Source organism: Mchenga conophoros, linkage group LG20, assembly GCF_057382185.1.
Source record: "Mchenga conophoros isolate Kocher_MC1m ecotype Shallow Benthic linkage group LG20, M_conophoros_male_GT1.1, whole genome shotgun sequence".
NCBI lineage: Eukaryota > Metazoa > Chordata > Actinopteri > Cichliformes > Cichlidae > Mchenga > Mchenga conophoros.
In genome coordinates this window covers 30669162-30686895 of record NC_140545.1, presented here as the reverse complement: position 1 = coordinate 30686895, position 17734 = coordinate 30669162, and the positions used below count along the sequence as shown (strand labels likewise).

Genomic DNA, 17734 nt, shown 5'->3' with positions numbered 1-17734 from the left:
AAAAAAGCACCGAACAGACTCGTGTGCAGACAATCAACGATCACACCAGGCTCACATGAAGTGTATGGATGTGTAATGTCACTTGACAGTTGACACATAAAAAAATTTAACTAACTCTGTTGCCTTTAGGCAAGAGAAAAAGAAATCAAGATCTTGGTAAATAAAATTTAAAAATTTTAACAGGTTCTGAGGCCTTTTTAAGGGAAATGAATAAATTGTTTCATAACCTGCAGACACCCTAATTCATAATGCACCGAATGTGTAAGGAAAATAAATCCAGGACTTGTTTTCTTGTTACAAACAGTCTGTGCAGTATGTGCCTTTCTTTTTATTTTCACAAGAAATGCAGATGTCGGTCATGAGACATGAGAAGCGTTTAACTTTGCTCTTTCTTAAATGACCTTAACAACCACAATGACTCAACGCTGACAAACACTGAAGATGCAGACAAACGTTTCTGCTTTTCTAAAGGAAATCTCGTGGCACATTTGCTCCAAACCTCGGCTTTATCACTACTATACTAAAACAGAAATACACAACGCCATTTTGCACCATCCTAGGCTCAAAACACATTTCACCCTGACACTTATCTGCAATTAGCCATGTTAGATGTTTGTCATGTGCAAACACTTAGCAGAATTTGACATTCATTTGATTCTAATGGGCTTTTCAGTAGGGGTTTCTGCCTGTAGGATGTTGCAGTGCAAAAGCCTGAATGTTTGCAAAAAAAACATTTGTCACTTGAGGACAGAGTAAATTGGTAACATTTATTGTTAAAACAGACACTTTATATTTTCCTCAGTAGGATAGACTGGATTGCAGTGTTCTTTTAAATTGAGAGCTTTTCAGTAGGACTTTTTACCCCTGCTTTGTCTGTAGTCTGAAGGGTGATATCACCTGCAGCTGTTTACAATTAGCTGAATTGTGTCCCTTTGCAGCGCTTAAGTTTTACTCACCCTCTTTAAAAGCTGTATTTTCCAGATGGCCTAACATTAAGTTCCTTTATAGATATATATATATGTGTGTGTAATCCTGGAGCAACTTGACCTGCACAGCCTAGAGTAAGAATTTTATTAATGTAAAGAAATGTGGAAAAAGTTAACCCATTTAAAACAGTTTAATTGGCTCTGACCGCTCAAACACTCTAACAAAAGTGCAGCCTCCGCAGCCACACAAAGTGTATTAACTTTCTGAAAAGGCATTATATAAATGCACAGGTGACACCACGTCCACCAAAATATAACCTGCACTCATGGTGAAAGAGGCACCGGCTGCAATACACAAACTACTTTGCTGCACCAGTCAGCATTAAAAGTGTGTTTGGGTCAGAGTGATACATGCCCACACTCTCTCTGCGTAGAGTTGAAGCTGCACCATAAAAGAAACCGAGGTCTATCAGACACCCACAGCCACAAGCTATTTTGCATCTTGCAGACCTCAGATGACAGACCGTTGCATGAGTTTCCACACGCTTACTGTAGAGAGGGATAATTCTGTTATCATATGTGGCCCAGATTTGAAGCCAAACAATACGGATGAAGTTCTGAGCGCTCTAAATTCACTAGTGAAAACCATCAAGTGCCATCTTTGAGAGTGAGCTGTCGCGGTGACGACACGAGACAAAACGGCAAGTCTTCAGATTCAATTTTGTAATAATAATTCTTTTTTTTCTTTTTTTTAAATGTCTGAAAACAGCTTTTCGTGATTAATAATTTATTACGGTCGACTTCCTGTGTTTGGTACAAATCTCAGATTTGTTATTAGGAGCTAGAATCTCACCTCGTATTTCAAGCAAAACACAGTGCTGTTTTTCTTTGCTGTTAAATACAGGGAAACACAAACACAGCATTCTGGGTATAAGTATAAACTCCATGAATGGTGTGTGGGATGCTTGCGAACTGCATATACACACTGCTGCATACGCCTGTAGGGCAGGAGTGCATTCCAGTGTGTGGAGCGCTCTTTATCCAGCCAGAGGTGGAGATGATCCTCTCTCACAGTGGGACCTTTCCTTTGTGTACATGTGTGTTTAGGGTTGTCTCGGCAACTGAAAGCCCGCTCCTTCATTGGGCAAGGCCTCCCCACCCTGAGCACTGTTGTGCATAGCGGAGGGCAGGATCCTGCTAGTGGAGCTAATAGTCTACCTGAGGTTTAGTTAAGTAGGCGCATGTGTGTGTTGAGTATATATGGCATCATCAAAGCATGCCAATAATTACAGAGTTGGGTTATTACTGTACGCGACTGTTATTTTCATTAACATTCATTTCCTGTCTCCGGTAAGAGTAAATACCCACCCACCAGCTTAATCACAGGTTTATTTCAAACCAGTGCAGTTATCTCCATGATAGCATCCAGCACTCATAACTTAGGAGTGAATGAAATGTTCATTTTATGAGAAACAGACCTATGGAAAAGACAGATAAATACAGCTTACAGTGAAATTGGAGTAATTGAGCCTAACTACGAGCTAGATTTATAACAAAATGGATTATAGTACTGATGCACACTAAAGTTTTAAGGAATCGTATTACAATAACATTAACAACCCTGGGACTTCCTTTTTTTTTGATATGGCATGATACTAATAACATGGAACTGGCCATGTCCAAATGGGAGCATGTTTGCAGGTCTTTGCAGATTTACGTCGCATTAAAATGCAGGCAACCTTGGCAGGAAATAAGAGATGGGAAAAAAGCCAGCCTTTCATCATTTTCCCCAAATCAGAGGAGGAAATGAATATGGATGCCCTCAGGCATGAGGGGAAGGAAATTCAGGGGCTGATGAGGTCCCTAAAGGATGCGTCTGGACAGTACCGGAACTTTTCAGCTGGGTCACTGCCAGGGTGTGAGGGCTGCCATGAAGCATGTAAGAAACACATGCAAACACAACTGTAACACATGCAAAAACCCAGGAACAACTCAAAGAAAGAAAGCATACATACAAAAAGGTTGCGCGCTCAGAGGCTGATGAGTTAAAGACCCTTGCAACATCTCTCTCTTAGCGAGCTAAATTTCAATGAGTAGAAATCCGACTGATACAAAGAGTGTTTTTTAAAGACACAAAGATGTCAATAAGCTCCAACTAAAACAGTCCCGTGTGGCACCTCAGGTTAATTCTCATATTTCAGCGGGACAATCTGAAAGTAGCTGTGTAAACACTACAAAGTCACCCTCAGTCACAAGTCTCAGAATGAAGAGATACATTTCGTTATCACACTCTGTAAATAGTCATATAGCACCAACGAGTGCTATTCGCCTCGCTGTGCCATGTGAGGATGTGGCAGGCGAGGCTTTAGAAAAATAGAAGTGTTTAGACACACTGAGGCAGCAGCCGAAGATCAGTCTCAGCCTCAGTGAGGCTGGAGAGTCAGGACGCCCCCTGGAAGTTGGGTAAAACTGATCCGCCACATCAACAGCTAATTCACTGAGGGAGACGGGAATTCCTGGTTAGGGATTAGAACAGATTTCAAGGCGCTAAAGTACATGCAGCATGTAAAAGGACTGAGCTAAACTACATTTCATAAGATGAAATTACAAAATAAGATATGGATGAAGTGTAATGTAACAACTTTTCATAATGATGAGGTTACTTATGGGATGTTTAATGCCATTTAAGCATGCAAGGTCATTTGCGCCATCTTCCTGTTGCTAACAGCTAGAAGTACTTACTTAACTACTTTCCAGTTTTCTTTTATTGTTATATCCATTTTCCGTCGCTGTTTGTTTAGGTTTAGGAAATATTCATGGCGTGAGATAAAATGGGCCCTGTCTGCACTCTGTGTGGTCACAATGGCAGTTAGGCAAGAACGAGATTACGGTGCGCTGACGTAAGAGCCAAACGTACATGAAAGAAGACGAGTGATTAACAAACTTCGAAAGGACTTGCGTAGGTTTTTGGCTCACATGGACAGATGGTGTCACATCCAGGAGGCGAGGGAATATGTGGACGGAGTTTGCAGAAAGCAAGGGAGTATGAGAGGCGAGGCTATGCAGAAAGGAGGTGCAGAAGGCTCAAAACAACTTCTTCAAAGAAGTTTTGAAGCAGATGTCTCTTTTCACTGCTTTCGCCTCCACTACAGCACCATCTACACACACACACTGATTAGACAGCAACAAAGGGCAGGGTGATGTTGACCCCACTCAAACCGCAAGCCAGTGCTGTACCAAAGATTATAGATTACTCGAAGATCTCGCACATATGGAAAATACCGGCTGGCTTTCTTCGGTGACTGTTACGGGCATGTCGAAATTAAAGTGGGAGGAAAAGTTATGTGAAATTAAAAAATGCTTGAAACATATATTTCTGTCACTTCAATAGACTGAGGAAGACTGCATCAGGTCTGAAAAACCCAAACCTATGAAAACAAGCAGAAGTCACAATACTACTGCTTTTCTGAAAAGTTTGGAGAATTTCCCAAGATTTTAACCACGTAAGCATCAGCCGGACGGACCACCTTAAACAATTAACCTGCGTATTTGGGTTTTTTTAATCAATGTTTAAAATTAATCAGTCCCGTCTCAATATTTCACAGAGAGTGCATCATTTTCATGTTTGAGAAGACTACAAAAAAATCTCATGGGAGCTTACTGTGTATTTTTAGTATTTAAACAACAGTCGATGACATTCTTAAATAGATATAAACCTAAAAATGTAATTTTTTAATCTGGATCTCCACACATGTAATGCTGAGCCTTCGTTTAACATCTCAATCTGTGCAGTTACAACGTTAACTAATGTTAGCTCTTTAGCTATAGTGCAGATGGGGAGCTGTCAAAAGGATCACTTAGATGACAACTGATATCTTCAGCTTTAATTAGTTAATTAATCAGACATGGCTTACTTAGTGTGCCATTAGTACCATGAGCAACTGCAACTACAAAGCGGTCACCTTTAAATACTTTTGGACAGAATCAGGGTAATATAACTATTTTAAGTCAGCGTGGTTTGTACTATACAGAAGATTTTTTGTAGTTACTCATAGTTTAAGCAAATAAATATTCACTAGTAGGTGACCAAATCTTGTCTTATTTATTTTTTAATATTTCTTTGATATCAAAATAATATTATATTAATGTTAGTATTTCATCTATTGGATTGCTTTTCACTCTCATCCAGGTCAGGTTTCCACACAATCAAACTCTCTATAATACTGATGATGGAGCAGGTTTCCAGATTCATCACTGACCAGCTGCTGTACCGCTGTGTCCTGTGCAGGTCACTCTGTATTAAAGTCAGGGCCTTTGGCTAAAGCAATGATCTGTGTGTGACCTCTGTTACATTTTAGGGATGAGTGAGTGGGCCCCAGGCGACAGTTACCAGGGATACAGTACGCAGCACAGAGAGGACATGTCAGTCACCAACACAGGGAGCTGCAAGGACAGGTAGGTATTCAGATTGAATAGGAGCTGGGTATAACAAGAAGTAGTTTTGACACAAGGACAAATGACCACACAGACGGAGTAAAGCCGTGCAAATGGAAATATTCGACAAGATTCATATATGCCAGTTTAATAAGCAGGTTTAAAATTGACAGCTGGGTAGTCTTAGGTGTCAAGAATAAAAGTTTGGAGCTCTGGAAGCAATCCAACAAATGCTTCGAGCTCTTTTAGACTTTCTACGAGCACAAGGAGTACAAAGCGACAGGCGTGAAGACACACAGTGAGAGGCGACTACACCGGACAAAATGTCTTTAAGGTTCCCAACAGACTCTGTTTCACCAGACTGAATAGCTTTGCTGACTGCCACAGCACTGACCTCCCACTGACACAGAGAAAATGACCACTTTCTACAACTTTAAAATGGCCTGGGGGTGGGTGGGGAGGGGGGGGGGGAGGGGGGGGTGGCATGAGAGTACTGAAAATACAACAGACAATTGCTGACTCAATGTTTGTCAGGATATGGGAGGGAGGAAAACGTGTCCTTGACACCTTAAGCGGTTTTGGATTGAACACAACTTATTTTGACAGTTAGTTCTATATCATTGACTTTTTTGACGTCACACGTGATGTCCACTTGTGACGATGACCAGGTGCGGCCAGGTTTCCTGCGCTGTGCACGTGTTATCATTATCAACCTAATGATAAACAGCAGTAACACAGCACCATTATTTTCTACACTCCCCAAGGTGCAATGCAGGCCTATTAGATCCTTAAGCTGATCTGTCTGCACACACGCACATGCACGACCTCACACACTAAAAGCCATAAAATATGACTGTAACATATCATACTATTATAGTTTGCTTTTAGAGGCCTCCCTGTCACTCTGTTAATCTAAAGAATGCTGTTCTGGTTTACAAGTAACAGCTGAAAATCAGGCAGAGAAACACGGTGCCGTCCTGATGGACAGGAAGACTTATGGCTGGCCTGGCTAGCAACCTCTTGAATGTCTGGGCTGAGATATATGATGAACAGGCAAACGTGGGAGGACATGGAGTCCCTGGAATTCTTGCAGAGGGGGCGAGCGTGATGAATCTGCATCTGCTCCTAACAGTACGGCGAATGTAGACATACTGTAGTTATCATCAGTGAGGTCATAAGTGGTGAGGTTATGTGTTTGGTGGAAATGCGTAACCTTGAAAACATGAAAAAGAAGGAAATGCACGTCACCGGCGGCCGTGGGTTTTATTGAAGCTAAACCCATATGCCCACAGAGTTTCTAGGAGGCAGTCGCCAGCTGGACGTAGTATACTGAAAGCCAGACTTCTGCCGTTGCTCAATCAGTTGTGGGCTTAGCATCATGAAATCTGGGTGACGATGACATCACCCCGCACCCGCATGAACCGTTTGTGTGACGTGTCAGTGCAGTTCCTCTTTGTTTGCTCTCAGTCAAGACACAGTTGGACCATAATTAGACATGCTGCTTCCTGTACAAAGACTTCCCTGTGTAATATTAATCATGTGAGGATAAAGTTGTAAATCCATCCTCTGCGGAAATTCCCCCTCTTTCATCTACTCTCAAAATGGAGAAAAGGCTTCTTTTCTCTTATGAGAACAGAACGTCGGTTTAATCAGATGTCAGCAATTTGAGAAGCTGTGCAGGCCTCGAAATCTGAAAATGATAAGGATTTTAATGTAGCTTTTTTTTTTATTCATCCAAGGCTGTCAAAGAAAGCAAACAAACAAAACCCTAGAAGGGTACTTAGAGAGCACAGACCGATACCAAAGCCAGTGCCTAGTCTCCCAGTTTAAAAGAAAGTGATGCGGATCCAACCCAAAATGTAATAGGCTGTTTCTTCTCCCATAATCCACCTCTCCCCCAGGTTTCATTGAATTCGGGCGGGTAGTTTTTGCGTAAAGCAGCTGACAGAAAGACAAACAGACAGCGCTAAAAATCAAATCACACTAACTTGAGAATCTGCCTCAATCTGAATCTGCCCCGGTGACCTGATCCTCACTGTTTTATGATACTGTAGAAAAATATTATGAGTAGATTTTATGTGGTATTTAGTGAAATTAGTTCATCTTCATGGAATATCACAGCATATAAAATGCTGCAGAATAATATTTTTGGTTCCCTAGCATTCATTTTCTTCTCTAAATTATACCATTCGTCATGCACTCATTACAAAGACAGTCAATTTTGAACCAATTCCAATTGCCTTTAATTTCTAACAGAAATAATACAAGATGCACATTTTTCATCTGCCTGACATCCATTGACTTTATTATTGTATGAAAATGCCAGACTGTGGCTGAATAAACACAAAGAAAAGTCAACATTATTCACATTTATAGATGAAGTATATTGGTTGGTGTTGCACTCTCTGCAAAATCTATCACAATCAAAGTCAAATGAAGTAAAAACTATTTTTAATCCTCGTGCGAAATTCTAATACTTGTTTATGTAGTGCTTGAAAACTTGTTTATTTCAGGCACACACACACAAACGCTTGAGATTAACTTAAAGGCAGACTGCAGGTAGCAATAAGAAATCATTGCTGGTAAGTGCACACAGACCAAGCCATAGGCTACAACACTGACATGTTGTGTGCTTCTCCTTAATCAAGTTGTAAGTACAACAGAATTATTCAACATTCATCATGGATACCTAAGCTGTCACTGCTGTTTAATGAGTATCAATTAAGCTGTTTCAACAGACTAGCTCAGCACATACTGTAGACACAAACAGGCAGGCACAGCCCTAAGGAGAAGGTTCTTAACACGATGCCGTGCAAGTCTCAGGCACCGTTTAGGTACAGCAGTAAAGCTAAAACAAAGAAAATGTTTGGTATTTTTACCAAGCAATGTCTCTTAGTTTTATGGCAAACAGGTAAACAGTATCTGCTTCCAAGGTTTTTTTTTTAAACACTTGTGTTTTTCTGATTTTTTCCACTTTTGGAGTCTCCCATGATGATGACGGTGATGCTTTCAAGAAGGAAATTCTTTCTTAGCGCTCTGTAAAGATCTACAGGATGCTTAGGTTGTGGCTAATATTACTCAGTCGACAAAAATAGACAAATTTTATGTATGTGGAAAAAAATGAAGCACTTTACTGATTGATTTTTATTTGACAATATTTTTGGGGACCGTTTTAATAACGCAAAATAGAAATATCACCATAATAATTTAAAAAAAACACACGAAATATTAGTTACACAGTAAAGTGGAAACTTTACTGTCATTCTTTATTCACGACCACGTTTAGGTTTCAGCCAATCTGCACCTCAAAGTGTCACGGGGCCGAATGGTAATGTGTTTAATAGAGTGCATGATCCACTGGACCCCCCGCCACGAAGAAAAAACAAACTCTTTATTCCTGTCACTTTACATTCAGTTTGACATTAAAACGTGTCTACTGCTAACAAAAATTGTCAAATGAGCCTTTCAGCATTTGAAAGCTGTGCTAATTAGCAAGCTGAAGTTTCTACTCCCCTAAATCAGTGTTTCTAGTGCGAGAAGAGTTTGTTAGATAACGTCACTGAAAGCACTAAGAACACAGAATCATGAGAGTGCTGTCTGGTTTCTAATTCAGTGGGACTACTATGAGTTATTATTTCACCACTTTACATTATGTGTTTAATTTATAATTTAAGCTTTCTGTATCTGTAACAAGTAATACGTAAGATGACTATTAAAATCATTTGATTAAATCTTGTTAAACCGTCTGATAGTCTAACCAGTGTGTGGTTACTCAAATATAAAACAGTTTGACTGCAGCAGATTTTTTGGGATGTTTAGATAGTTTATAAAATCCACAAAAATTCAAATTATATTATTCCATCTTAACTGTGGCCAGGTCTTTTATTGCTTTTTGGGCATTCGATCCCTGCGGTCATGCCACTGAAACACATTGGTATAAATTAGACAATTTAAAGTGTTTAAATGCAGTTAATTATAGAATGAAGATTACAAAATACCTCCAAATGACATTTCAGCTTGTTTTCCACAACCGAGTCTATATAATGTGTATTAAAACGAAAAAGATCAGAAACACAGGAATCATTTTGCATTCCAATACGATGGAATACAAAATAGGCTAATTAACTGATTCATTTGAAAGTTTACCAAAGACATTTAAAACAAGGCAAGAAAATTTCTCATTACAAATCTTGATTGGCAATAATAAGAAGTGTGAGTTAATTCTATTTTTCTTTGTCTGCCTAACTGTAACCGAATAGTACAAAATGCGAAAGCCTCTGCATGACCCCCGAAGAGAGACGGACGATCACAGGCCACCAAGGTCAACAGAGCCGGCAGAACATTGACTTGATTCATCAAATTAGCTCCTATGTAATTGTGCTGCATGACGACTCATAAAACACGTAGGCTATAAAGCTGTCAGGAAGCCATCAGCCTCGTGGTAAATGAAGTTACACAAGGTGCAAGGTTCACAACTTCATGCAGTGCTAGAGTAAAGTGTCCAGCAGCAATTCCTCTGGTCATAACCTCAAAGGCTGTGGCACAGGTGTGGATTTCAGTCGGGGGGAGGCACAAAAGATGCATCCTCCTTAATATTTAGAAGAAATGCGTTTGCACAGACTTTTACTTTGAAAACAAAACAAAGATATATATGTGCCACATGTTTTCATCGTGCAGAGATTTTTAACATGAGCAGAAATTTTGCTCATGAATAGATAATCATGAAATATGAATAGGTGCCACATGCACGTTAAAACTATTTGATTCCCCCAACAAAATACACCAAAAAGGCAAGAAGAGTGAATCAGGCCTGTATTTGGAGTGTCTTAGGATTCAGGATTATTTAAACGATGACAAATATTTGCAATTTATTTGGTATAGTTGTTAAAATATGTATTTTGTTTATATAAATAAAGAAAAATTCCCTTTACATGAATGCAGAAAATGGAAAATTTTGTACATAAAGATTTGCTGGAATGCATGAAACGGACTGTTTGAAATTTCCTGTGGCAGGACCACCAGGACCTTGACTAATGTGTCCCATCCAGAGTTCAAATGAAACCCATGCCCACTGAGCCTGACTGTGTGCCAGCATTTTGAATTTTGCTTGTAATGTGTAGCTCAGTAAAGGTGAAGGTAAACCCAGCCACTCAAAGTAATTAAATAAAAATGAAATGAAAACAAACAAACAAAAAACCCAACTAACATAAATATGTAGAGTTTCTTGTGACATTTTCTTCTTTTTTGAGTTAATGAGGTAATTACCACTTAGAAGTGTACATCACTGTGCTTATTTGGTGCGTGTTTGTGGGTGGTATGCTCTATAATGTGGATAATACTGCAGGGTCCAGAGCGGGCCTCTTGATAAGGTTCTGGGTTTGCAGAGCAGATTATGGACATTAACGATGTTCTGTCATTCCGAGCTCTTTGTTTTTCTCCCCACGGGATATTTAGTGTCTAGCTTACGATTTGATTATCTTTGAGTCAGAACAGCTAACTTGTAAAAGCACGAGTGAAGTTGCTGAGTTGATGACCAGCACGTGTACATTTTGACATTCGTTTCAATGTGAAAAGAAAGCTCCTAACACAAGAGCAAAAAGTAATGAATATTAATTCCACTAATTAACTTGATGAGATAATTAGACACATTACCTGTCCAGGCCTTAAGTGTTGGAATAACAATGCCGCACGTTTATTTTTGTGTTTAAGAGGCGGAGAGAGAGAAATATTCACTGAAATAGTCTCAGTTAATGAGCATTTGATTTTAGCTGGAATCAAACAGCTGAATATTTTTTTTATTTTGAAAATATTTCATTTTTAATAAATACAGCTGGCTGCCTATTTTTTAAGCTCTGTCAACTTATTTTGGTTTACAGTCTCAGATTTCCTTTACCCTTTGCCTTCCTTTGTTTAAGTTTAGCTAAATAAATACATATACTGGCAAACACTTTATAAAAAAACAAGCAGCTATAAGCAGCAGCAATGCTTGTGAACACATCGCATATCAGGGAAACAATCACATCTCTATCTACTGCTATCTAAAAGACTAATTGATAAAGACTTGATAAACAATTTTCCAAACCTCCAGAACACCTGAACGCATATTTAGTGGTCTGACCTCGCAGAGGCTCGTGGAGCATGCACTGTGAAGGCAGCTTACCTTTGTAATTGTTACAGATCACACCATTAGCACAATATTGTCATAGCTCCTGCTCCTGCAGTCAGTAGCAGCCGAGGGTTAATTTGCATAATAAATCTTAATTGAAGCTCATTAAGGATTTGATAAGAAGCAAATCAGGTACACCGCGGATAACTTAAGATTAATGCTTTCTCTTTTTTTTGGTGCTTGCATATTGAAGCGAAATGTCGTATTCATTCATTACTGGGCATCTTACATCACTGTAAGATATATGATATAAGTTAAAGTAAACTTTTAACACAGGAACCGGTGAAAAACATCTAAATGGGGATCTTTCTCTACTTGAAACTATCAGCCACGTTGCTGCTGAGCTAAAGCAGCGCAGGAACCCCAGATGGTCCCCACCCCTGAAACCTGAGCAGATGTGATTTTTAAATCTGGAGAGGACCTCTTTTTAAGAAACATAATATGTTAAGAGCTTTGAAAAGCCTCTCAGGTTAGGTTAACCTGATCCGGCTGTGATTGTATATAAAAACCTCCTAACCATATGGCCGACACGTATGCTCTCTGACTGACTACACATGTAGGTCAACAACTACAAGATGGATTTCTTCACTTACATCTTCTCGACTCTGCGTGGACACAGATGATGTCCTGACAAAGCGGCATAAACTATGGTAGGAATGTATATCATTACAATAATACGAAGCATATGAGCTGCAGTCCGCTTTACCATAAACCATATAAGACACACCATACCTCCTCTGTGTAATCAATACCAGGTCCTCAGTGCTACTGTATTAACTGCAAACTCGCCTTGCATTCTTATCCTCTAAATCCACATAAATGAACAACCAAAGCTATAAAGTCTCCTCCCTATTTTCCTCTGTAAATCATTACATCTTTAGGGACCTGGACAAAATACCATAACATAATTTCTTTTGTACTTGGAATGTCTAGCAGAAATAATGAGTTTTAGCCTCCTTGCAATAAACTCTCCCAATATTCCAGTTATTGTCAGACTTAATGAGGAAAAAAAAAAAAACATAACAAGAAATAGTCTCTTTTCTGCAGTGATGATCACATGGAAACATTATCCACATGAATCACCCCAACGGCATATCAAATTGTGTCATTTGCCTGGAAACTAGTGCAGGTCTCTGAGGGAAGGCAAGGTGAATGAGCAGTTGCTGTAGAGAGGTGCAACACTGCACAGGCACTTGCCTTGAGACCAATCATAACAGGCTGTTTTTTCCACACAGGAGAGCGCAGCGCGGAGGAGAGAGATCACTGTGCTGGAGGGCACAGGAGTCTTGGTTCTTATCACCTAGACAGTGCACCACACTGTCTGCCTCTCACGCAAACAAAAACCTTCCCAAACTATTAGCCATCTACACCTGTCAACTAACTAGCACGCAGGAGAAAATGCAACGAGATCACGCTGGAACCACCTGACTTGATCCCACCCCCCCTCCCTTTTTTCCCCCCACCGTGGCGAGAATATACAGCAAGAAAACTAGCTGATGAGGAGAAAGTTATTAAAGGATATCTCTATGGGGAGCGGCTGCAAGTTAGAGAATTGCAAGCTTTGCAACAAAGTGTGCACATAGAGTCGGGTTTGCTCATAAGAAAACAAAATTTCAAGGCTGGATTTGATCAAAACAAAATATTTGCCCTGCTGAAATAAATTCACAGAGATATGGTGCATAAAAATACACTGATTTAATGAGTGCTAATGATAATATCCTTTGGTAACTATTCAAACAAGAGTTTTGCACTCAGAATGAGCACTGTTACAAAATGACTACTACATATTTTTTATTGTAAGGGGAGGTTTTTCATCTTATTCTGCAAAAACTTTCATTATCTCCTGTATCAAAATGGCAAAAAAGGCACATGGAGGCTTTTTTTTTAGCAGTAACAATCACATGCTTTCCAAGGCCAAGAAGATGGTTTGCCTCATTGTTGTCATGCACTGTGTCTTTTCTCTGGAAAACCATGTAAGATTATGGGGTGTACTCTGTAAAAGGGTCGGGCAGTCACCATATGTTGTGCCATGCATTGATTCCTAACTTGTAGCCTGATGATGCAACCGTATCAAGTATGGGGAGAAGCTCAGTATGTCAAAAAGCTGTACTCTAGAGTCAGAGTCACAGGATAAATATAAAAAAACAGACATACACGAGATCAGTTAAATTATCGAAAAAAGTTCAATCTAGCAAGACCATCATTCCTTTTAAATCTTAATTAGTCAAATAAATGTAAGAAAAATCACAGAAAAAAGTCGGTACAAAGGCTTTAGACAAAAGCGAGTGAATACAGAGGAATGAGAGCAGTAATGGGATTTTAAAAAAATACAATAAGACTCTCTTGTACTTGCTGCCATTTTCCTCGCAGTTTTTGTCATACAAAATGGACTTCCTTTTTCTACCTAAACTGGATAAACAACATCTGCCTTGATCGTAGGATGTTTTCTGAACAAACCACTTAGGAGGAATTTCTGCTAGCCAATTCCCACAAGCTGCTGTCAGTCACTAGCTGGCACTGCAACACTTAATGCCTTTGTCTGTTCTCCAATTTATCTTGTTAACAGCAAATTGGGCTAACAGTTTGAGGCAGAGAGCTATTGTAAAAAACAGAAAGAGGAATACTCCCACGGCCGCAAAATAACATATGGCTCCCTTCACTCAAAAATGCATCCCGTGCACTTATAGGGCTTTACGTTTACACCATATATAAAGCCGATACACAAATTTCATCCTGGAATCTGCAGCCTGATAGCCTCGGCCTTAGTGATGTTTTCTCAGTAATAAAGTAAAAGTTTAGTGCATCCTATCCCGGACTGGTGAGTAATTGGCGTTTTAAATTACCACACAAACCCTGTATGTAAAGGAAGTAAATCAGATACAACTGTGGTCTCACATTTACAAATACGCCTATTAATAATACAATCCCCAGTAGAGAATGCAAGAGCCCTGAGTGCGGCATGTCCTTTGAATAAATGCTCGAGCTGGAAATTGCGATTTTTTTTACCCCCTCACAACATCTTGCAAAACACTATTTCCTACCAAGGGGGGGATACTGCATCTTTAAGAGCCCTACAAAAATGAAACCTATTCCTTTGCATCTTCCATGCTCTTATTTCAATACTCCTCTCTCCTTGTTCCCCCTCCACACATCATTAAACATATTATTATAACATGACTGTCAGCCTGCGCCTCTCTTCGCTCCATTCTTGCTCTGCCAGGTAATCAATTTGTCGTCACTCTCTGTAACCCCAGTAAAGTCATCAAGTGAAATGAGTTACAGCTGCAAAGAGCCTTCAAGAATACAGGAGGAAAAAAAAAAGAATGCGAGAAAAATGACAACACAGCCCAGGAATATTCCACCGCTTGATAGCACATCCCAGGTCTTGAAGATGAAATATTAATGCACAATTTGTTTATCTGCAGGCCCACATCTCTCCAGTGCCGAGCTGTTAATTTTCTATCGGCACAGACAACGGATCAGTCAGTCATGAACTCTTCACAGCCATTACCGGGAGACATTTTGATTAAGTATTCCTAATGTAGTGGATAGGAAAGAATGAAAACACTCTGCCTGCCAACTTTTGATTGACCATTAAGCCACTGATGAATGTGCCTGTCAAAGAGGAGACAATTACCTCAACAATGAAGAAACTCTTCTGGAAGGCTTATTTCTCTATAGGGCTGACACATTTACCAGAGTACAGGCAAGGCAGCTGAGAGCGTGTAAAGGGATCACTTAGGCATCTACTCAAAAGTTCTCTGAATAAAACTGGGGGCATTGTTTTTAAGAAAAGAGGGCTTTTGGCGACTGAAATGTGGGAAAAATATTTAGTGTGTGACTGTATGGCACCGAGTGTCTATGTGTGTGTGTGTGTGTAAACTGAGAGTGTGCCGGGCAGATAAGGGTCTCAGTATCTTAAGCGGGTATAAAGAGACGCTATTATTGGCAGCGAACAATCACCATCTGGTTGCTACATCCGCAACCATAATAAAGACTGATAACTTCTCAGCACACCACAACCAAGTAATTGCATCCTCAAACGCTGAAATACCCTTGATCAATCTAGTTTTAATGCACCGGCTCGATCGTAATGAGGCAGCCTTTTTGGGAACATTATAATTTACATTAAATAGCACAATTGCTAACGCTGCTTAAAAAGTGGTCAAAGGTAATTTGTGACCTTTTTGTGTAGTTTAGATTTTTTTTTTTAAAATATTATAAGCAAAAATTAAGTTTAGTGGTATTTTTTGAGGGGGTCCTTTGGGATAGAAACGCTGAGATTCAGCTTCCCTACAGTGCTGCATTAAAAAAGAGAAGCTGTAAACACAAACATTTACAAAACCGTTTTACAACTAACATGCTGGCCTCCAGCACACACTGCACGGGCCTCCATATAGCGTCGTTTGTGTGCTTTAACAAAACAGCAGAATGTACATAAGCATTTGACTAGATTACCCCGCTTCACAAAAAGTAAAAATGTATGTGTTGTGGAAATGTGCACATCCTGTTTTGCCTGCCAGCAGCAAGGATGGAGTGTATATGGGTGCCTCTGTGTGTGTGTGTGTGTGTGTAAGAGAGAGAGAGAGAGTGTGTGTGAGTGAGTGTAACCCATTCTCCATTTGTCCATAAGATTATGAAGAGTTCATACAGAGTTCATCTGCTACGGATCCAGCAGCTCCACATCTTTCAGCCCCTCTCCACACTTCATGCGGGTCAAATCAAATGCAGTGAGAGAGGGTTAAAAAAAAAAGTATGGGCAAAGAAAGTTTCTGATCAATGAATGAATAAATGCCCCTTGACATGGTATGAGTATTTTTTTTTCTTTTTTGGAGGGGTGGGGGGCACCTAGAAGGCTTTATTGTCCTTCCTTTCCCCCTTTCTAGTGTTTTCCATTATTAATCTAATTAATCATCCCAGAAGTGCTCTTAAAGCTGCAAGTCTTCCTCTACTGTTTTATAACATTTGACTTTTTACAGTAATTGATACCAAAAACTGGTGTCTGAGGTCCCTGATGAATCCCCCTCACTGGGCTTCTAGAAGGTCCCGAGTGAAATGAGAATTAGTTTCATTTCCGTATTATTAAATTCACTTTATCTGCGTTCACGTTCTTCTCTACAGGACATAGTAACCCATAGCCACATGTACATTTATAGAAAACCTGCTCTGATGGGCTCCTCGGGACAATCTCTTACTAAACGGAAGGATCTGATTCGTATCTCTTCGGGGGTCCCACATGATAAAAGTTTGAAAGGGAAACCCTGTGTTGTAGACACGCTATTCGCAGAATCGTAAAACAAATATCGACAAATCTCACACACAGGTTCTTTTTTGACAAAAAAAAAAAATCTCTTACCCGCAGCCCGTTTGGGTGCCTGCTGTTTCCTCCGTGGCATTTTTTTCTGGAGTCGCAGTTCACTACTGTGCCCAGGTGAAAACTGAATGCGGTCTACGATAGTCCATGCATAGACAGAGAGTGTGTGTGAGTCTTTATTGTGGCTCTCCGACTACTTCAGTCTCTCTCACTATATAAAGAAAAATCCAGTTAGGAATCGTTTTTAGAGAGAGCGGTGGGGGGGAAACAGATGTTAAATCGGGATCGTTCTTTCACCTTCTTCTTCCTCCTACGGGCTGCGAATCTTCTTCTTTCACGATCCGTTTGTGTCCATCAGTGCCACATATGTTGATCGACGCGTGTCAGTCAGTTCCGCAGGCTGTTTTCGGTGGCTAAAATGTGTTAGGAATGCGCGTAAAAAGCGTTTGGTAATGGTACAGTATATTACGCACGGTGCAGGCGAGGGGAGAGGCGATGCCAGCAGACATCGATCCATAGAACAAACTGAACATTAAAAACTCCTCCCTCCTCGCCTGGACTTGATGATGGCAGCGAGACATTTGTTACACTAGATAACCATGAGTTTATTAAAGGAACAGAGGCCAGAGAAAAGAGACGGGAGCACAGGCTGTGTGCTGCTGGGCTGCTGCTTTCTATCACTCTGTGCTCGGCGCCTTTTCATGCAGCTTTTCTTGTTTTTAGAGCCTTTCCTGCAGCTTCCGCTTTGCTCGCTGGATGAAAGACAAGTTTGTAAGATCTCCAGCAGATATGAATGAACTGCCGCAGACACACGGTTATTGTGTGGGTTTGACCGAGTAACTCGCTGAATGTTGGAATAAACCTACTTATGTGAACAGGCTGATTCCAAAAAAC

The 17734-nt window shown here is 40.1% G+C and overlaps 1 protein-coding gene across 2 annotated transcripts in view; it reads right to left on the bottom strand.

The window, feature by feature from the left end:
- Positions 1 to 17437, bottom strand: part of tshz2 (teashirt zinc finger homeobox 2) — a 39358-nt gene extending 21921 nt beyond the window's left edge. The window contains exons 1-2 of one of the 2 annotated variants that reach the window (XM_085259330.1): positions 17138 to 17437; positions 16883 to 17051 (exon numbers count right to left, since the gene is read on the bottom strand). In XM_085259330.1, coding sequence (XP_085115456.1) covers positions 16883 to 16922 — 40 coding nt within the window. In that variant the 5' untranslated portion in view covers positions 16923 to 17051; positions 17138 to 17437. Of the gene's footprint in view, positions 1 to 16882 lie in introns of both variants that reach the window. The other variant, XM_085259329.1, reaches the window with a different exon arrangement.
- Positions 17438 to 17734: the final 297 nt, after the last annotated feature.